This window comes from Bombus affinis, chromosome 8, assembly GCF_024516045.1.
Source record: "Bombus affinis isolate iyBomAffi1 chromosome 8, iyBomAffi1.2, whole genome shotgun sequence".
Lineage (NCBI taxonomy): Eukaryota > Metazoa > Arthropoda > Insecta > Hymenoptera > Apidae > Bombus > Bombus affinis.
In genome coordinates this window covers 6,025,883-6,048,949 of record NC_066351.1, presented here as the reverse complement: position 1 = coordinate 6,048,949, position 23,067 = coordinate 6,025,883, and the positions used below count along the sequence as shown (strand labels likewise).

The 23,067-nt window shown below is 36.6% G+C and overlaps 1 protein-coding gene across 5 annotated transcripts in view; it reads left to right on the top strand.

Annotated features, from left to right (window-relative positions):
• LOC126919631 (glutamate receptor ionotropic, kainate 2-like) overlaps positions 1–23,067 on the top strand; it is a 283,328-nt gene that overhangs the window by 135,081 nt on the left and 125,180 nt on the right. For all 5 annotated transcript variants that reach the window (XM_050729101.1, XM_050729102.1, XM_050729103.1 and 2 more), the window contains one exon: positions 12,631–12,815. In XM_050729101.1, coding sequence (XP_050585058.1) covers positions 12,631–12,815 — 185 coding nt within the window. The remainder of the gene's footprint in view (positions 1–12,630; positions 12,816–23,067) is intronic.

Here is a 23,067-nt window from a genome sequence, read left to right as displayed (position 1 = left end):
AGACTGATTAATGGGAAACAAATTGAAGAGAGCTCCAGAAGTGGCGATGATGCGGCCCCGGAGTTAATATCAGGTTATCTAAAGTCGGCGACGGTTCGTTTGAACGAACGAGGAGACATCGGTTGCCGTGGTGGAAAACGCCTTGAGAATAACTTCCAACCTTTGTAATAGCACAGCCAGATAAGAATTAAATTGTTTCCGCGATAAGGGAGCGAGGAAACGGTTCGGAACTTGTCCGTGAGGCAATTCTGACGAAGTAAGCGATATGGAAACGAAATGAAGTTTAGGCATCGTAATATTATTTAGCCCTGGGCGTGTTTTCTTTGTGCAGACGGCGTGCGTTTCTTGTGCACGACGTTTCCCTCCTTTTACGTCGCTAAATTTATACGGAAAATAGAACGTCGAGGTTCTTGTCTCTTTCTCTCTCTTTCTCCCTCCCTCTTTCTCTCTCTCTCTCTCTCTCTCTCTCTCTCTCTCTCTGTCGCTCTTAGCCCTTCTTCAGCTCACTTGAATCGCTTCCGAGAAAATCGTTGAACGTTTTCACATTGCTACGACGCCTGAATTACCCAGACGAAGGAATTTGCTTGAGATTCTGATAGAATCACCTGCTCACTCACTGTCGCCTCCTAAATTTTCAAATTCCACAATATTAAAACAAAGATCTGAAGTTATGATTTGATTCTTGTATAATTATCATAGTTGAGAATAATAATAAAGTGGTTCCAAAAGTCTCGAATTATTTTCTTCTTTTCTTGTCGTTTTCAGGATAATCGCTATTAATTTGATATTTTGTTTCTTCATTAGAAAACAATGCATGCGAAATTCATGCATATTTCGGCTGTTATTAAAGTCCCTAGAAAACTCGGATAATTCCAGACTTTCAACCAGGCATCGCGTAACGCACGCGTTTAGATCTTTTAATGGACATAGAGAGGCAAAAGTGGAGAAAAAAGTTCGTACATGTATCCGCATTCGTGAATGCTCAGCGACTTTTAAAACATACATTTCTTTCTTCGGCCGCAAAATGTGCTTCTCTGCTTTCAAAATGTCTAGCTAAATGCTCGTCAAATACGTTTCCTCGTCTAATTTTGCTAGAAACGTGAAAATTGTTCATTAACTCGATAAAATTTCATGTTTACACGACAAACAGCGACGAAAAATACTTTTTTAAAATACGTTAAAATACATTTGGTTTAAAACAAAGATTCTTAACCTTTCTAGGCTACGAATTTTTTCCTAGCCCGAGAGAAAATGGCTTTTTAATACTTATGAATAAGAGAGACACATTTTTGCAGCTATATTTACGAAGGAAACGTAATGCATTTGAATTTAACGTCACTTTTATAAAAAATAAATGCATATTAAAAAAATTTATTTATTTATTTGAGTTAATTAATGATCTTACGCATATGCAATATCGAGCATGAAAAGGTTTATCTCAAATAAAGAGTGAAAGCTTTTAATTTACGCTGTGTATCAAAGTCTCCTTATTGTTTTAATATTATGTACAATTGTATATAAGCCACCCTTGTGACTAGAAATTTATTTGAATAAATGAATACACTTGGCATTCTAATGGGGAATGCAACGTGACATAGGTATATTTATTTAATTACTATTGCATAAATGATAAAAAGTAATAGTTATTAGAAGTTAATATTTACTGTTGACTTTCAATACAAATTTATATACACACTGTCTTTAACGAAAATCGAATTAAAAAACAAAAATATTCCCTTTTTGATTAAAATTTCGCCTAGTAAATTTGTTACATTTATTACGGAAACATTGCTTCTTTCATGCATAAATATAATGTATTTCCATGCACGTGGACGTTACATTTGTACGTGACACTTAAAACGTGACGCTATCCTTGTAGCCATTTCTACTCGATGCAGAATAGTGACAGAAACTGGCTCACCATCCGATGAATTAGTTACGCTTTTCGTTATATAACGAAATATGTTTCCCTACGTTATATAAATTGACGAAAATGATACACACTTCATTTTTACTGCTCAGCGTTCCTCTCGTTAAAAAAGGACTGCAGAAAGTGTGGTTTACTTTCCCATTTCTCCGCCAGACATTATATCTTTCGTGTTTTCGTAGTTTCGCGAAAGATCGGTGTACTAGGAGAAGATCTTGCACGCGATGCAACATTTCGTGGAACATCGATTCGTTGCAGCATCCCAAGAGGAAATTAGTTTCATCTTCACCTCTTGTTCGTCTCTACCTTGGGTTTTTCATGGACGCGGTCGCCCTATCGGCAGGAATGGCGCAACAGTAGATAAAGCACGTCTTGGCGCGACAATGGCCGTTTCATTTAAGAAAGGACGCGTCCTCGCGTGTATCGATCTAACTGTGGCCGTGATGAAGAGCCGTGGCAGGTCTCGGGTCATTCGTCGAATCGACGTTAAACATAAATCCTGCTTAACGAAGCCATTCCTTCGATAAACGCGATTGAATCACGCACGGAGCGAGACTGTCTGTTATTGTCGCTCGAAAGGTCTTCATCGGCTGTAAGGGGGTAACCTCTTTGCTTTCGCGAAAATTGTAATAAGTCTTTTAAACAATCGGAACAAGAGTTACTCTTGCTTTTGCTCGTGTCTGTTTTTCTTGAGAAAACGAAAGAATTCTCCAGTGTCTTTAATTTCTGTTTAGTCTATTTGCATTCCGAAATGTATAGAGTTATGAAGTTTTTATTTATCACATAGATACGAAAAGAAAAATAAAATTCGTTAAAATAAAAAATAAAATAATTACCAAACGAAGTATACGTGATTTTGAAAAACTGGAACAGTTCGCTATTTGGTTCGTTTTCCTAGAAATTCTCCAATTATTCTATAAAACAACAATTTTCGAAATTACTAAACACATTTCCTAGTTTCGTGGAACTTTTACAAATTCGAAAATTAGTATTCCGTACTCGAGAAGCGGTATCAAAGTCACATTTACGACTCGTCTGAGAAAACAATCCGCCACGTTCCTAGGCACAATAGTCAATTGCTCATCGAGTACGGTGTAAGGAAGGTTAGAGGATAATTTAGTGCTTGTCGCGAAGAGATGAAACACGTTCTCAAGAATGTTTGACATCCTACAGCGTTCTCGATCGTCTTCCTTATCCGTTCCTTGATATATCTTCCCCTACACGGAACGGATATCGTTCTGACTGTCGTTCATTGAACTGCCAAATTAGCATAATTCCTCGCTTCGGATAAACGAAGACGATTCTCCAGGCGTTGGTTGCGACGGGGACACGAGAAGAACCTCTTAGTGATCGATTTAGGTTGGATCGAGGTCGCGAAAAGGAATAACCGAAAACGGCCAGGTTTTTCAACGCAAATACATCTTAGATACGGAGATGCGGGAATTGGATGGAGCCAGTTACAACGAACGATAAAATGAAACAGAATTGAGTTTATTCCAGTTAGTATATTTATTCGAGTGTGGGGAGAGATATCCGAGTTATAATTTTTTCTATAAGAAGCACCTCTTGATAAGATATCGATGTGACTATCCTCTGTGTATCGATTCAATTTCGCCGTGTTTCAGAAAATAGACCACACGCTTCTCACGATAATAGGCAGCAATGTAATCGTTTAATCCTCCGATGATGGTATTTGTCAGGCGTGACGCGGAAATTGCAGCATTTATGAGCTGTTTCTTCTTCTATCGGGTGATTGTAGTTGGAAAATTTTTCTCTTGCTTGATTTTATAAGAAAGGTTTTGTTCGGGTAATAGACTCCTTTGTAGGTTAGATATTACATTTGATGAATTGGATTTATAAATGTGCCAGAAGGATACAGAAATATCATATTAGATGAAAATATAGAGGACAGAATCAAAAGTAGCGAAATAAGCAAAGTTCACAATTAACCGATAATTAAATCTGATACATGATGTTGAATTCAAGGAGGATGCACAAGCGTATAACGCTGTTAACTTTGTTACACTAACTCAAGTATTCAACGGTACATCGTAGCCAAATAGCTAAAATCTAATACAAAGTGGTTTATAGCACACGCAACTTACTATTCACGTAAAAAGTCAATAACGAAGCGACGAATAAAAATGAACGGAGCAGCACAAGCAGGATTTACAACGCTACTCCTGGTATCTGTTCAGCGAAGAAAACTGTTTTGCGCGCGTAACGCAGTGAATTAGTCGTAATTCAATTTTGGCCGCGCAGCGATACAGCACGCGATTAATTATGCGCCGTATTAAATCTGAAGCGATCTAATCGCCGGCCCGCCACTGCTAATTGCTATTATTTAATCAGAATTTACTCGTTGGCCAGTAAATGGCCGGTGGGAATAGCTCTAGTCGAAACTTTACGGCGGTAGCCTGAAGTCCTTGCTTAGCGACAGTCTCCCTCCCTCCCCCCCCCTCTCTCTCTCTCTCTCTCTCTCTGTCTCATGCCGCATGCTACAAAATTATCGCGGTTTTACGTGTAAATTAGCATAAACCGCATCACGCATATACGTTTCGGAGTTACGGATGTTGCGGCCAGCAACGAAGTCATACTTGGGTCAATAAATCCAGTCTGTATTTTCCACGACGCTGTTGTTTTCACTGAAAAGATCTAATAAGATCGAATAATACTTATTTCTTGGTGTGTCAGAAATGGTAACCGAAGTAAGTGCCAAAAATGGAAATTTCGATATCTACCACTTTTAGTGATTCAAAGGGAATGTAAAGGATAAAAACTATCTAGATAAATTTATTTATTTATACATTATAGTTTCATCTTTCTCGCGCACAATTTAAATGACATTTATGATGATAACTGTCGTTGCGGTAATCCCTGAAAATCCACTGAAGTATTTTAGTATCTAGAATTTTTTTCATCGTGTTCCATATTTTCCATCTTTCCCCGTGTCGAGGAAACCATTTTCCAATTTCCTGAAATTTGCGTCGTTTATCATTCCAACAGCTCATTCGTTTACAAATGGTGTTACATCATACAAGATGACAGAAAGACATTACTTTATTCCCATAAAAGGTAAGAATATCAGTGAATATGCATATGTATTGCTGAGAAATAAGATTGTTGTTGGGAACACAGATTTGCTTATGTCTTTGCCCCGAAAGAAATGTCGAGCTCGTCAAGACTTCGTAAAACAAGAAACCTCAACGAGAAGAACAAGAAGGCAAGCAAAAGGCGGAACCAATCCGTTCGATCAGACATTTCGCAGCGGCGTACATTGTTCTGAGTCAACAGCGAGTCGAGTTTTAAAGGCGCGATACTGCGTGCATCAGATATTACGAGGATACGCGAGTTTTTCAATCGAGCCACCGATCAGGATTCAATAGGGCAGAAGCTATAAATGTCTAGAACCACGTTCCCGTTCCCCCTTCCATTCTCTATTTTTCTCTTCCTTTCGTTTCTTCTCTCTATCCGCTCATAAAATGGACTACCCTATTAACCGCGCCGATATCCACTGGCCGGAAGCGATGGTGTTTTCGTGGTCGTATCGTTGACTATTATGTTACAGATATTTAAGGGATTTTATGAAGGTAGACGCCCGCGAAATATCGATCTATCGATAAAACGGGTTCTTCTCGGGTTCCCGCGGAAATCTGGGGAGAATGAGGAGAGTAGCGTGTCGTATCTTCACCGGGTTATCAAAGCCTGAACGAAGCGATGGCGCGACGAAATTTCGAGGTTACGATATTCGCTATACAAAATCTCACAACGTGTCTTTCCGATCCGAAAGCAAGTTATAATTTTCATTATTTCCTTTTTAACATTCAAGGATTGACGTTTTAAACATTCAAGGATTTTTTATTGGAATATTATTTAGCGAACAGAGTATCGTGTAAATAGAAATAGTACTTGTGTCCTAAGTAACGTGTTTTTGAATCTGAGCGTGTATATTATGAGAATCTATTTCAATATTGCTTGAGTTAGACATCTGGTAAGAATCTAAGTATTCGAGATTTAGTAAAAATTCGAATGTTTTACTATTTGTACGATATTAAGTAAGTTTGCTTGAGTTCTAAGTGATCGGCAACCACGTGCCAGAGATGGTTAGTTCGTTCTCTTAGTTATCACTTACGTTTTTTACTGATAGATTTGTGTTGACTAGTTTGAAGAGATATACGCATGAAGGTGACAGTGAACGAATCCGTGTTTTACAACGACCAGGTTTGGATTTTTCTTGACCTTTTGTTTCATTTAGGATTATCAATATGTAATTTATAGCTCTCAACAGAATTCTATCGTGAACGAAAGCTACAAAGAGAAAAGACAGAAACGAGAGGGAGAAATGTACAAAGCATGGTCGTCACGCGGTGAATAAGAATTAAGGCGTACTCGTTTAAAAGCAAAGGGACTGGAAGGATCCAGTAAACCGGGAGAATTCGTGGTGAAGACAAAAATCCAGAGGATAAAGTACGAAGGGGAAAAGGGAGAAAGAGAATCGTGGAGCTCTACAGAGTAGGTTGGTGTACACACAGACGGCCTAATCTTGAATAAGGAACGAATACGGAAGAAGAGTGGTCCGCTACGTACTGGAAAACCAAGTGGAACGGCGAGTCGACCAACAGACATACTGAAACACTCGAATGGATCCGACGGAGAGAAGCCTCCTGAGGATAAAGACATATATCGTTTCCGGCAGAAGGATTGTATCTTTTCCAGTTCGTTCTGCGCTCAAATAATACGTCGGGTAATAATTTCCCCTTCGTTCTACAAACGCTATTCTTTTCGCGAACGCCGTTCCAACTAAATTACATATTACAATTATTATTTGACACAATGAAGTTTATGCGACGGGACAAACGTGCTATGGGTATTCGAAGAGGCTTCCAATTTATCGCGTAAGTACACTCGTGGGGAAAAGAAATCTAAAGAAAGTTTTCCTTCGTATCGACGATATTTGTGATGAAATTTTGGAACCATTTATGCAAATGTTTTCTGAATTATTTATTGGTAAATTACATTTCTTTTCAACTCCTCTTTTATTCATGATACTGATGGAGATTTAGGGTTAGTATTTTTTATATAAGGAATGACGCACAAATTTTGTTTTGATTTATTAATGGAAATGACTACGTTCCCTCTGTCTTACATCTCTGTCAATTTCAAAAATTTGTTAATAAACAACAAAATAAACGAAAAATGTATGAAATACGAGTACCTGCGGTTTCATAAAAGCTATTGGAGCTACGGAAGCAAATAAATGCAGCTTTCTGGAACTAACAAAAATGTATAATGTACCGCGATTTAAAGAATCGTGCAAATAATTGAAACTAAGTTTCACAACTTAGTATATTTTGCTCTAAGAAAATAGAAACTCACACTACTAAATACCAGATTGCCAATCTGACGATTGTCGATCATTGAATTTCCTAAGTAGAGAAGTCATTAAATCTACAAAATTCATAGCGTTCAAATGAAATTTCCTAAGTTTATTCTTTTTTATTTCTATTTATATCTTAGTCAAGATTTTCCATGTTAAGAACCAAGATAGGTATCCGATATTACTGCGACCTGCTTTATAATTACTATCCGTATGTCGAACGTTTAAAGGGAAACTCGAGGAGTTAGATGCAGTTGGACTTCAGTTTAGGCAAAGGACAAAAGGGATGAAGGGTGTTTCTCAGGCTGCACACAGCTTTCCAACTGGCTTTGATACATTAACAAGCGATAATCCTATCAACTCGCAAAGCCGGGATGATACGAACTGGATTCAAGCAGGAAATACGTGGTCTTGTTGCGAGATATATCGTATTTCTTCCGCGGATATGTTGCAAAATACATATTTCAAGGTATCGCATTCGTTTCCTCAGCACGCGTAGGACGAACGATGATCTTGTGAATGCTGAAGCGCGTTTCCCTTACCTTATCTTTGGGAGTGTCTTTTCTCCTTGGTTCTGCCGAGCTTCCAGCGGCCACTAAGTAAAAAGGAATATTCGAAGAACGAGGAAAACTTTCTTCGTAAGTTTCCTTCCGTCTGTTTCTCTTTTCCCTCATCTTCTTCTTTTTGGAAAGACACCGACCACCCTTCATTCTTCGCGTTTATTTGTATAAAAGGACGACTCTTCCAGAACAGTGAAGAAAGTTCGTTTCGAAAATGGAGAATCGTGCGTACATTTCCAATGAACAAACATAACTTGGTTAGATAGAAACTCTCCAGGTGTTTCGTCCGAAAATACATAAAAGGGAACAAGTGAGATTTTCGTAGAAACCTATGCTTTTGTAGCGAAGCTTATAATCTAATTGTAAAATAATCTTGTTCTTTAGTAGCAGTTTTAGAATATTAGCGGCGCTAATTATTTGTATCTTTAAATCTTTTAGCTCAATTTAGTTCAATTACAAGAAGAAGCTATCACATTTATTGGAAAAAGAAAAAATTCCAATAAAATGATATAGATATTGTGTCGATAATATTAGAATGAGTATGTAGGTTAAATTTGTACGAGGATGTTTTTAAAGATCCATTTCCTGGATTCTCATCTGATTTTTTCCCAGAAAGGATACCGTCAGCGGTAGAGATCCGTTTTACCCATAAAAAATTATAGTGAATACCCTACTTTACATATTTTACGTATTATTCATTTAGATATTTCACATATATAAATGTATAAAAATCTACAAATTACATTTGGTAGACATTCTTTAAAATCCACTCGTTCTTGAATCACCACAATACGTGCAAAGTTATTCTTCCTAATCATTTCGACAATGTCGCGAGAAATTATTCTGCTCGTGGCGCGTTTGCGAACGAATTTCATGGTGATGCACTCGAAATGAACGCACAGGAAACACAGCGAAGCATGCAAACACATACCGTTGTCACCGATAGGAAGAGCTTTATTCGTCCGCTGCCTTTTGATCATTTATTCGATGGAAACCCACCTAATGTCCCCTGCAGGCTAGATTTTATACCACAAAAGGATCGACCAAGGGTTTCGTGGTTCCCTGTGGTACTTACGAACATTCTCCATCAATCGGAATCTCTGTAATCAGTCCGCAAAGTCAGCTTCCAAGTGGAACACAGACAGCGACCACAGAGGAGAAAAAAGAAGTCGAATCTCAAAGCAATACCGGACAATGCTAGCGGCGTTTAAAGGTTAAAGTATGATACTCGGTATATTGAAATTCCAGATGCAATTTCATTGGATGATCCGATCGGAACCGCGAATCCGTATATGCGAAAACCGTATAGAAATCCGGATGGTTTCGTATTAACGGAAAAGAAAGAATTTCACGTTCGTGTATTCTCTGTATTGTTCATTACCAACGAGGAGAAACATGAATAACAGAAAACTAAAACCACATACAATAGCCATATTACAAAGTATATTGTGAGAAACACGTACAAAATTGTATGTTTAAGGTTCTAGGTATAATATTTTTTAGTCTACAAAATAGCATCGCAATATATGCAAAGTAGCATAGCAATAGCATACAAAAAGAAATACATCGCGTAAAAATCGTATTTAGAGTATAGATATAATCGATGACTTCCTGAAATATTTGCCTCGAGAAATAATATTTTACTTAATTGTTAATAGTTTGTCAGTACGTTAGAATTTCACTTATGTTGACATTCCTTTTTATTATTAAGTTTATTAGTATTATTATATTATTAAGTAATATTTGTTTACTCTCAATGTTTAGGTCTTCTGAGAAAAAATCCTACTAGAAATGCAGGAAATTGATCTCATACAAATTTAGCTTATTCACAAAATATCGATCAATTTATTAGATTCCAATCTTTTCTTAACTTTTGCCATAAACATTCCAAACAACTTAATTTCCCTTGATACGACTAAGAAAGGCCGAGAATTGCATCATGTAGACACTAAATACCCACGAAAGATTTGAAGAATTTTTCAACTGATTTCTCCTTTATTATAAGAAGCAATGCTACGTTTCATTAAATTGTTCTCAACAAAACCGATATATTCTATTCACAAGTTAATCTTTGGTGCTGAGTCGAGGGTAAGTGGTTTAGGAAATGTTTGCAAGTCACCTTCGTTCGGTGTCTAATTTTTCTTCCCTTACTGCTTATTTATTAATCTATGAATTTCAGTTTCAATTAGTCTACGAAAAGAAGAATGTAGCAAAATAATTTATCATTAATCGCAAATTATTATGGCTATCCTAGCTTCTTTTAAATCTTTCGAAGCAAATGAAAGAGCTTGTGTGGAATAAGAACCGAAGTCGCGAGAGAATTCAATGCTCTTTGCATGTACATAATTAAAGCGTACATGGCAAAGAGATCCGGTTGACAAAATCGTCTAAGATTAACGCGCTTAACGAGCCAGAAAATTGAAGAGGACCGTTACGCGAGATTCAATCGTACGAATAAAATCGGAAAAAGAATAATAAATATAAATACGGAGTGACACCTTTAACGAGGAGCGAATCCAATTACAAAATATTACCTGTCACGACTAATTACGAGTGACTGGCGTTCGATAATCTGCTTCCTCGTACTCGGCGCGGCGTAACGCTATCCCGTTATGAAACGTATTAAACACGATATACATTAACGTGATTATCTAAATACCTTGTTAATTAACGCTGCGCTGTTTCCTCGAAGAGGAAAGTATTCTTTTGCGGATGGTGAAAAATATAAAACATAAAATACCCTAGAGAAAATTAAAGTCGACAGCAGCTTGTGTTACGAAACGTATGGAGCAATGAAGTGTATAACATTGTTATTATGTAATTATTACGATAGTTATTTTCTTTCAAGTTGGAGAATATTTTTATGTTGATAAATATAACAATTTTATTGAAGATTTTTGTATGAGCTTCTGAAAAGCCAAACTGATTAACCTAATTAACTTTCTGAATGTCTCAATTTCATTAACCATGCAAATAATTAATGTCCAATGTCTCAAAGAAAAAGAATAGTTTATTTCTGTAAATTTTACAGACTAGGTATATAGCATACTGGTGACATGTATAGAAATGCATATATGTGTATGTATATGTTTATAACGTATACTAGTCGGCGCAATATAGTATAACATACATATTAAGTCTACATGACGGATTTGTATGTTCCTATAATCTACGCGAGATCTAAATTAAAGAGTCAAGCAGTTGAAAAGCGGATAATCTAAGATATATAACTCTACAGAGATAGCAATTAAGTAAACGAAGAAAACAAAGTTTCCATCGTGAAGCAATTCGCTCTGGTAAACAGAATAAACTTTATCCTACACTTTGGTAATTTATTCGGAACTCCTACGGCAATCAAAGTTGAAACTGATGACAAAGGAAACATTTATTTGGCAAATTAAAGACAGAAAGGGATCGATTAAATACGTTGGGTAGGAAAGATCGTAACCGGAGCGATGTCTCGTTTGCCAAGCGCCATGGTGACCCGTTAAGTCGAAGATGGGAAGATGGGAGACAGGATATAGGGGAAAGTTTGTACGCTGGAAGTTTCGGGAGTTTGGCTGATTAATCGATAATGGCAACCGAGTGACAGTTACGTTATGTGCTCCAACAGTTCAAACTCTTTCTTACACGATTGTACGATACGAATGCGAACGATTTTCTTTATTTTACTACTCGTGTTATTACGCAACGTAATCTTTTAAGAGCATAAAAGTGCATTTTTGAAACTGGGGAAATAATATTTGGAATGTTCGTGATTTTATCCTTTCCGGTATTGCGATTTCAAACAAACTTTTATCGATTCCGAATATTTACTTCTATTTACGTATATACTTACTTGGCGGACAAACTATAATACATACTTTGATTCTATGGCATCAATTACGTACCTTTTTAAAGAGTATTTCTGAAACACAGCGAACTTGATATTTCATAAATATTATGAAATTGGTAGTAGAAAGCTGGAAATTCTCGATGTGAATTCAACATTCAGAATTTATATATCAATGCAGTTTTTTATGAATTAAATCTCAACTATCTTTATGTACAATACAGTAGAAGCTCGATTAACCGTGGTCTGGAAACTAATTTTGCTTATACGAGACATACGATACAATTGTTGTTTAGTTTCAAAACATTACATTTCTCGTTCAAGACGCAGAATATACATGCAACAATTGTAAGTTTCAGTCGGCATTAAGATCTCGGTTAATCGATGTTTTATTGCGTACATTATAAGACGAATTTTATTCGATAATATCAGAATGTACGCAAGTTAAAGATTTATATAACCAAACCGCTATATTCTTCACGATATTAATCTTAATAATCTCTTCACGTTCGACCACGTTAATTAGAATATTATTAACACAAATGTATTAATTTTTCTTAGAGTTGGTCCTAATTTTTACAAATATTTCGCAAATAGATCTTTAAGTTAAACTTTTGACCATCATTTCATTTTGAACATCAAATTGTTCTCTCGAGCCAACTAACAAAAATGTAATATTCCCGGATGATATTTCACAACCTGCTTTCTTCAAACAATCTTTTCAAACTAAATTTAAAATCACCCATTCTCAACACCCGTTCTTGAACTCTTCAACTTGTGTCATAATTCACATACTTGCAACATTACATTTTTCCAAAAGTAAACTCCGTTTTATGAAAATTGAAGCAATTTACGCAAAACTTGAACGAGCAAATAACATTGTGTATAAGTGTACGTATCCGTGTACATAACGTAGAGTCATGTTTGATTTCAGTGTGCCACTTGCTGCGAAGCGGTGTAGCGGCGATTTTTGGGCCGCAGAGCGCGCACACCGCCTCCCACGTACAAAGCATTTGCGACACCATGGAGATTCCACATCTGGAGACACGCTGGGACTACCGGCTCAGACGGCAGAGCTGCCTTGTCAACCTTTATCCGCACCCCACCACACTCTCCAAGGTACGTACAAACTCTCAGAATAATACCCTCATCAAGGCGTCACCGAGCACCGTCGAAAATCTACGTTTCCCTTTTCTCTGGCTTGCCGACTAATCGTTTCCTTCGCGGTGGAAAGTAGACGCGCTCGAGTTCCAATCGAGTTCCCAGTCACGTTAATTGGCATTCTCAGACGCGATTGTTACGCTCTTCCCCGATAAATCGACGTGGATAGACCAGACTGATCGATCGAGATGATAAATGGGTAATCTAAAGTCTTGTAGAGAATTTTTCGTTGATTTATATACGTAGTAGATAAAGGATTTTTATTAAAATAATCTTGGTAGTAAATTGATGTTGAAATTTGATATTAATCAGAATTGATTAAGATGGTACAAGCTTGTGTGATTTATTTTTCAAAGGTTTTAAATCAGGATTTTCATTAACTCTTTATTGCACAATGTCGTTATTTAGTAACACATGTCATTTATTTTCTATCTACTTAGTTCGACATTCTTTCAATATCAGTTTAAATTAAAAAGAATCGTAGATAGGAATATATATTCTATTCACTTGACAGACTGTCGGTTCTCTTAAGAACTTCATATCACAGTTTCAAATGTTATTCTATTCTATTTACTATGAGATTCGATAAACATGACACTTAGCAAGAACAGCGAAATGGAACGGCATTTTCAATGAAGAAGTAAAGAAAATATTCTTAAACTTTTTCTATCAGAAATTACACATACACACACACACACACATATACATATGTTTAGACAATCGTAAGTCAGAAATTGGGACAAAAGAAGGAAAAGTTTCGAATTTTTCTTAATAAAAGGAAAGTTCTTAGCGGGAAGTGACTAAAAGCGGCGGTCTGTTCTCGACTTAACAAGGCTTTCGTCTCGTATCTCGAATGCAATCTTGCAAACGCGTTGTCTAATATTCGCCACTTTCGAATTTTTCTACACTTTAACATTTTTCCTGTCAACTACCACTGATCTATTAGGATTTGCTTGCTCGAAGATGCGTCTCTTGGAACACCTATTGTCACGAAAAATTTACCTCTGCTACGTTTTCTCAAGAACGAACTTGCTACGTTCGAGGACAAGTCCTCATCGAAGTGTCTTCTTTAGATGGAAGATGTAAGAGGTTGTTAAAGATATTAATGTTGCTACGTGAACGAATGGAAACGTTCGATAAACGAATTTTTCTAAAAACAAGCAATACGTCTTACGTTAACATTTTCATCCATTTTCTACCAATCCTGTTACTTTCATTCTACAAAATTTATAATTTCACTAAAATCGCAAACAAAACTATTTTGACCTTATGTTTAAATATAATTAAATATCATGATACTAAATTACATAGAAATAGTCACATAAGAATATCATGATGTCATAGAATGTCGTAACAAAAGCCATGACTTTCAATATTATATGAAAATATATCTTAAGACTTTAGAGACTAACTTATGAACAAGACTTCGTGTTTACTTCTAACCACAAAGAAATTCTGTATATAGTTTAAGAGACGTTCGTATCAGAAACTTCGAATTCCAATTCGGATTCAAAAATTTTCGAGCTTCTTCTCTATCGCTCGATGTTGATTGTCGTATCGTAAACCCTTGTTATGGTACAATCAGTCCATAAAACTTTGAATAGGTTTCTTTCGATTCCTCGTAAACCACTTGCGCGTCGTACGATTACATGATGTTGATCTTAAGATTCCCAATTCAAAAGTTAGATTAAAATGTTTACAATCTTGTTTTTACAAAATCACATAAAGTTTTTCATAGTTGAACAACCTGTTTTATCACAGCGCGTAAAGTTAGTATTACATTTCCATAGAATTTTTGAAACAAGACATGTAGATAGAATAGGGCAAGAGTGAATTCTCTAAACTTGGAGAAAGCACACTTTGGTCTTTATGATGGCTTACGGCAGTGCTATCCAAGTTAAGCTTCGGAGCTTAAAATCTTTCTCTGCTGTGTCTCCGCTGATATAGTGTAGAAACACCAACTCGTATCTGTGCCCTAGTAATCATAGCTTAATCGACAATAAGATTTACGTATTAATTAATTAAGTCTAAGTATATCAAGTTTGGTATTATTTGATACTACGATCCTATCACCTAAACCCTGATAAAAAGGCTTCATTGGAAAGTACTTTTCGATAAATATTTTTTGATAAATACTTTCTCTAGCCATTGAATATAACATCTAATTAAAATATGATCAAATTTTATCTCATATTTTTAATGTATTTTTCCAAATCGCCATAAAATCGCCACCTTGTAGTTTGGACAATGACTATTGGGACGCTCTGTACATGATACAAATGCGTATTCGTGTACGCATTTACCATGAAAATTTGTTGGCTTTTCTTCGTATCCTAGCCAGTATTTTTATTCTGGTTCCGCCTCTTTATAACCAGTGATATTTCATCGACTCTCGGAGCATTGTTTTAAGTCTGAAAACCCGGCGGAAGTCGGTTTCCACCAGCAAGTGGAACGCAAACGGAATTAATATGATGGCTCGAATATGGCGGGTGTTCTAATGCAAACGATACGATAGACGGAACTTTCTCTATTTTATTTCCACTGTCTCTTTTATCCCTCTATTCGTTCGCTACGCATTTTCCTCGTTGAGCGGAGACCAAAAACGCACCAGCTCGCAGAAATAAATCTCCCGGCAAAACACGGATCGCCGACGGGGTGAAACTGAACATTAACATTGCTTTACTATGGACGGCAAAACCGAAAGGATGTTTTAAATTTGAAACATAGCCGAAAACAATGTTCGTCGAACAAAGGGCGGACAATAACGAGAGCTTTATGTTAACCACAGCAGTACACGACTCGCGACAGTCACGCTGGAAATTAACACGATATTTCGATAAAACATACACGGTCCGCTATGCGAAAAATATTTATATTCCTTTGCAACATTTATCGAACCATTTATCTTTGCGTATAACGCTCTGATCACTTCAGTCGACCAGATTCAATGTTCATAGGTGGTGTTGATTTTTCTGACTTATATTACTTCGCTTTGCCGAACGACGGTGTTCTATTTTTTCAATACTAAAGCAAGACACGAATTTTATTCCAAAGTTTTGATTATAATTAAATATATTATAAACGCGATGAGAAAGGTATATAACAATTAATAATTTGACTAAATGGGTTTCTTAAATAATATGTTTTAACGTATGGTAAATAAAATATTAGTATTAACTTGTCTCAAAAATTATACTATTGGCTTCGACGAAACTAGCTCAATTTATCAGGTATTTTTAAAAGTCTTACATTTTTAAATCTAATATAGTAAAATTCTTTTGTTTAATCATAAAGTGACATTAAGATAAAAGAAATCGACAACGATGTACCTACCATGTCCTTTTCTTGTAATCTCTGTACGTAAAATATTCTTTTCAATATTGTTATATTCTTGCGGCTTACTATTGCATATTTTCAATCTATTTCAAACTCTAAGAAGTAAAGCTACTTTGGAAACGAAGTTTATCGCACGGTAAAACTTTGATGAGTAAGTTGGAACTGAACGTAGAATCATAGATAATGAAAAATATCAAGAAGAGAGTGAACAAGATTGAAATCGCAACATGCCACTTGTATCAGAAAGAAACCGACACTTTTTAACTAACGAATACCAGATTCAAAGAATCAAGTTTCAAAAATTTCGATAGAGATACACAGTATCGTTCCATGGTCAATCAAGTTACTGAAACGAGCAGGCTACAAAGCGTTTTCAGGGTGAAAGAGAAAAATTTCTAATCTGCCACGGCTTCCGATTTTCGATAGAGCAATGCGGACCAATAAATGATGATTTCCGGTTGCGTGGTCTGACTTTGAAGAACGTCGATCAAAGAGATCAGAACAATGTCACGGTACAAAGAGCGCAGGAATTACTGCATCGCAGTAAGAATTTCAATTATAGTGTAAACGCACTGTACGACGAAATTGAACTCTTGCCATGTGTTAGACATCACCAATCAGCTCTCTATATCACGACAACGATACTGCAAATTCGTCAAATTCTAAAATGTTTCGAAGGTAACGAGAAATTTTAAGAAATATATTTATTTGGCTGCTTTGGGATCGATGTTATTCTGAATTTTTATTCTAATAGAATATTTGGGAAGATATTTGTTAGAGACCACTCTTCATATTATGGCAACGATATTACGAATTTTCGAATTTCGAAATGTTCCAAGACTAATTTTCAAGAAAATTCAGGTACTTATAACAAAACTTATCCTTGTCAATTTTTTTTTTTTTGTTTTACGTATTATGTTATAATGTCTCTAATAGTTAAAAATTGATAGTTGATACTATCAAGAATGAATTAGTAGTTTCTGCAAAATCAACTTTTGTTATGAGATTCACAACTTCATAATTCAATGCAATATAATTACAGACATATTCCTAGAAATTGTATAATTAAATTGTTTAAAGGAATTCAAACGTATTAAACAGATATTAAATACTTTTTTGCTGTCCTGGAGAAAGACAATCATGAACAAGGTCCACTTTTTGTTAAGAGCCGTTCAATTCCATCAACTTTAGGAGACATTTTCATTCGAATGCTTTGATCAATTTTTCAACAGATTCAATTTGAAACGGTAGAACATTTGGGAAGATAGCCATTCAATGAGAGATACGCTACAATGTGCATTCGTACAGAATTCCTTTGTAAACGCGTGCAACATTGTCAGTTGGCCATTTTGTATTCCTTCTCTGCAGAATATGCTGGCGTATTGCTACGTTCTTTGTTCGAAATGTCTCTGCTTCCTGCAATATTTATCCGTGCACAAAGATATCCTGCATGTTTTCACTAATAACTCGATTTAATTAAACATGATAAGTTCGCGTGACGAGGTAACGAGTTATTTTTTCATTTGGCAACAAAAATATTCTAGTATTTTGGTTGGAAATGTTTCGAACAGTAGGAGGACGCGGAGGGGGGGGGCGAGAAACAGACAATTTTGTTGGAAAAATCGAGAAAATCCGGAGATGGCACTAGGAGATAGAAAAAGTATTCAGCTCTGGTTCGACCTCGTAATAATTGATGAACTCTAAGTAAATCTTTGGAAAATTGGTCGTGATGAAATGTTCAGCTCAGGCGTAATACGATTAGCTTTTTAAATTTTTAATCATTAGAAATGGTATATTTGCATTCAAATCTAAAGTTAGATACAATTCTAAATAATGTCTATTCTACTTACACGTTGAGCTTACTTCTTGCCACGTGTAACTCAGATATTATATCCTTGTAAAATTAAATATAATTAATATAAAAATAGTAATAATAAAAACATAAAGTCCACCTAGTAAACTATCTACATATTCTAATTAAAGAAATAATTATTTGAAATATAATACACCGAAAAACTATAGTGATTAAATATTGTTACGTTATTCCAACATAAATTATTCAAAAGAAATCTTCGTAAAATCCGAAAGCTAATCGGAGATGAAAATTCCCCTTTAAAAGCCCAGGAAATATAACGTCAACTTTCTTCGTGGCGATGCAGATGGACTTATCTTCCTCGAAACTGGTTCGTCGAGTATTTATGAAAACCGTATCTACGGAAGCGCGGTCCTCGGAACTCTGCTGGAAACATAGATTTCCTCGACTACGAGGAAGAAGCAGCTGGCGTAGGGCGAAGCCGGTTTACCGTGCAAAAAGGAAGAGGAACCGAATCAGAGGGAGTTTATTTGTAGCCGGTTGTCGGCAAATTTTTCGCATTTTGGTCGACGGCTCGTAAGTTTACCGCGATGAAGAGAGAAGTGGCTTGTAGGACGTCGAGTCTTTTCAAGCGCCTAGCCAAGGTGATTCCTTTGACTATGTTTTCTCAGTCGATGCTTTCTTCCAGCCTTTCGTGGCCTCGATTTGCAACGGAAATACAAAATTCAGTAAGAGGAAGTAACTCTGTGATTATGTGAAAGAAAATCACTCTGCTCGAGGTCTTCAACCATGACGACCGAAATGTTTTCATTCGGCGTACTTGGGAATCGAAATGATCGAAGGTAACGCGATATTCATGAGAGAAGAAACTGAAAGAACCAACGCTGCTGCTTGCTTTAATTCGAAAGAACTCGCTCTTCCGCCGTAATTCCAATCGCTTTTGCCTACAATGTACGAAAAGAAGGTGATTAGTTCGTGGAACGTTTGGAAAAGCACTGAGGTTGATGGAAAGTGAAGTGGTAAGAAAGTTCTTTTGTTCATTTGGCGGAATATTTGCCCGATGAATCGAGAACGATAATATAGTTTTAAAGCTCGTCAGGTTCAATGGAAGTTTGTTAGAAAAGAACATCTTCTTCTAAGGTAGGCAAAAAGATAATAATGTAACACCGGTGACTGCAATTTGCATTCGACGACAGACAATTCGCTAGAAAACAACGGCGACGCGACAGTTCTCTGCAGAAAGACACTTCTTCCAAATGATTTTCGCTTCCATTGTTCCACCGTTGCAGATAAGGACCAGAGAGCAAACATCTGACGAACTCGTAATGATTTCGTAAAAAACATCGTGGAAAAATAAGATCAAATCATAGTAAATCAACTCTGAAACAATAGCAATATTTTTACTTATTTTCTAATTCATGATCCTTCGTTTTAACTAACCTCTCTCAAGGGAACTGTAAAGGAAATATTACTATCATATTGCATGTTTTTGCAACTTTATAATTTGTAAAAATAATATTGTCATTTATATTATATTTGAAATAACAAAATGAACAAAGTTGGTGCAATATCTTGCACTTTCATTAATAATAATCTTCATTCATACAATCAGTACATTTCTACAGTGATATTTTTCAAATTCCACAACTTCAATAACTAACATTTTCATTTATAATTTGTAATAATGAAATGATACACAAAGTTTGTGGAATATCCTGTACATTTACTAATAATACTCCTCGTTCATTCTCAATTCACTTCCACTGTATTTCACATCTTTTTTAGCTCTACAACTTTCATAAGTAATACATTATTATTCAAGATGATGGAGATATTTCAGATGACTAAAATGCATACAATACCCTGTGCATTCGTTAATCTGAATTTTCTGTCATTGTACATTTCATTTCTACTGTGTCATATGTTGATAGCACAAGTTTCATCATCGGTTAGATAACGTTTTCATCAAGCTGAAACAAGATTCGGGATTATGAACGGTAGTCGTCGTCGCTATTAAGATATTATCCTGTTGACGGAAGCAAGCGATGGGTAGCCTCGTCTTAAAATCTTGACCGGCTCTGTTTGCCATGGGCAAAGCTATTTGCGTTTCGGACATACGGCCTATTAGACTTGCGCTTATATCATAATACCGATCAAGTGCTCGTCCTTCATGCTTCGCAATCAGTTTTGCTCGATCGAGGGAAACTGGCCTCCTCGCAAAAGACTTTCGATCAGGAAAATTCCTTTGACATGACTGACTGCTTGTAGTCCGGCATTATACGGCTGCATGAACACTGTTTACAGAAGCGCAAGCATACAGTCGCGGCCAGTTCGCAATGGTAGTTCACATGCAGATTCACTGGAGTATTCGGACGGTATACTAACGAACCGTTTTAAATTCTACGCCAAAATTTCATCTCTGCGGGAATTTCTCGTCGAGATAGTCCGAGCTGCTTTGACCTTCCTCCAAGAGAATTCTGCACGGTTCCGTGACTATGGCCGAGATCACGAGAAAACACGGATGCTTGTATTCAGTCTATTTCAATTTGGAGTAATTGAAAATATGTGTTTCGTAGAGGTGAAGAGTTGAGAATGGAGTTATCGATTGTAGACCTATTCCTAGTCAACCTACGAGTCTTGGAAACGTCTGTTTCATGTCCGTTTAAAGTCAGAATATGTTACGATTTAATTACGATTGATTCGGTTACGATACAATATGAATCCTGACCTAAAAACATCTCATTAAGTAGTTACTGTTAATTATGTTAATGTAATTATCGTTTCTCGAAAGTTTATTGCAATTGTAGTAAAGCTAACCTCTTCTCTAAGACTTCCATAAGATGTTTTTGCACTGCCTGGCTTAGGTTCGCAAAGTTCGTACTGTTTTCAAGCGTGTAGGTATGGTCCGTAGTTTGCATGTTCCATTTTCTGTTCTATTTTCTGCTAGATGTATCTCAACTTTATGTATCTTATCTTAACTTAATAACTTTTAATATGTTATCTTTTCTTATTACTCTTGAGTTTATTTTTGTTCTTTACACCACAAAGAAATTCCGAAGACGCTATTAGCTATATTATCTATTATCTATGAAGGTATAAAACAAGAGAGAATAACTTCTTACCCTAAGAGGAGCGTCGATTTTAATAGAACTCTATCAAATAAATCCTCGTAACTCAGAAACTACGATTCCTTCTGTATCTTCTATATCTATCTTACCAAAAGTTGTTTCCCAAATCCCCTTGAAACGTGGCCGAGTAACTTCGACGGAATCCAAAGTCTGAACTCACCCCCTGTGAACACAGCCCCCTGGAATACGAGACAGAGACGCGCATTGCGTCGAATTCGTTTGTAGTCGCAAGCAAACGCTCGGCGTGGAAGGAGAAAGAAACGAGCGAAGATCAAATCAACAGCACGGGAACAGAAAACCTTCTTACGGCTCGACATTATGGTAATCTAATTGTTCCACGACTACACCACTATCGTTCATCAGCAATGAACCACCGCTACGTATATCGACAGATATACATATATCCGCGTCGCTCTAATGAACCGCGAGAACCGGAATTGCCGTTGCCGTGCCAATGATTTAACGGGCCTTCCTTCTGACCGATAATGGACCGTCTCTCCTCTTCTCTTGGATACCGACTGGACCCCATGGTTGCACGATCGTTCGAATCAGCCGGTACGTTCCCGTTGAAATTCAATTTGTACCGTTTCGTAGTCGAGCCTTTGCTCGTTACGGTTCACCTTCATACACATCCGCAGCCCATGTAGCACCTACCACGTGTACACACGTACACGTGTACTGGCACACTCGTAACCAGACCACGCTGGCCCTGATGATAAGCACTTTCAGGTCGATTCAGTTACTCGTGCAAGGTGGAAAAGGTGGTTGCTACCCCTCGACACAAAAGAGTTCATCCTGTACTTTACTTTCGTTCCTTCCTTTTATCTCCTTCGCCTCTTCTTCCTTCGACAATTCTCTACTTCGTCTCTGGTTTTTCGTCGTCGTCGTTCGTCGTTTCTTCGCCCGCGAAAAGAAATAGAACACAGATATACACGGACGCACGTCTGTTCTCGTTTATTTCCGAAAGTAGTTACTAATCAACGGCATTGAAGGAACGCGCGGCTGAACACGAACCACGTAGCCCCTGGCTTCGATTGAAAGCCGATTGGCCTGACTCTGTCTTTCTCCCTTTCTCTCTCTCTCCCTCTTTCTCTCTATCCTTGGGGAATGTTTGCGAGTAGTCATTTGCCGTGGCTTATTCGACCGCCGTCCATTTCGACGCTTTTTTTTCTTTGTGGCTGTTCCTACGCTTCGGTCACGCGGTAATTGTTCGTTGTTCGTACGTCCCACTATGGCAATGGTTTTATGATACTGCTTGCAAGACAATTTTATTGCTGCTTGTTGTTCATTCCCAATCGGTGGGTGTACACTTCTGGTTATAATAATCTGTACACTTTGATAGATTTATAGTAAGTAATTTATAGTAAGGATCATGAACTTTCTAAGAAAAGTGAAATTAATTATCGAAGTTGGCTTTATTATCTCTTTTCCTGCAATCAAGGGAGTTTAAATTTGAATTATCTATTTAAAATGTCAGTAATAATACATTACTTAAAAATCTTTTCGTAGTAGCCATATCCTACTTGTTTTACATAGTATATTTTTCTCTAAGCACTAAATATAATTTTAGGTATTTTAGTTCGTAATAATATGGGTATTTTTTCTGTCAAATTAGGAGTTATACCAGTTCAGGGTTTCATTTCGTGTCATTTCATTTCAGAACAAAAGACAAAGAGCATTTCATATAAAATAATTTCATAATTTCTGGTAATGTTATTGTTGCAATATCATTTTCAAAAACCAATTTCATCATGTTTTTATATATACATATAACTGTAATGATAACAAGGAATAAAATTATTCCAAATGCTTTTATCCGTAATTTCATAATCGAGTTATATTCTGTCCAAGATTTTAAATGATATGACCGATGCACGCTTTATTACCATCATTTCATTATTATTAATACGAGGAATATTTTTCGTTGTCGAAA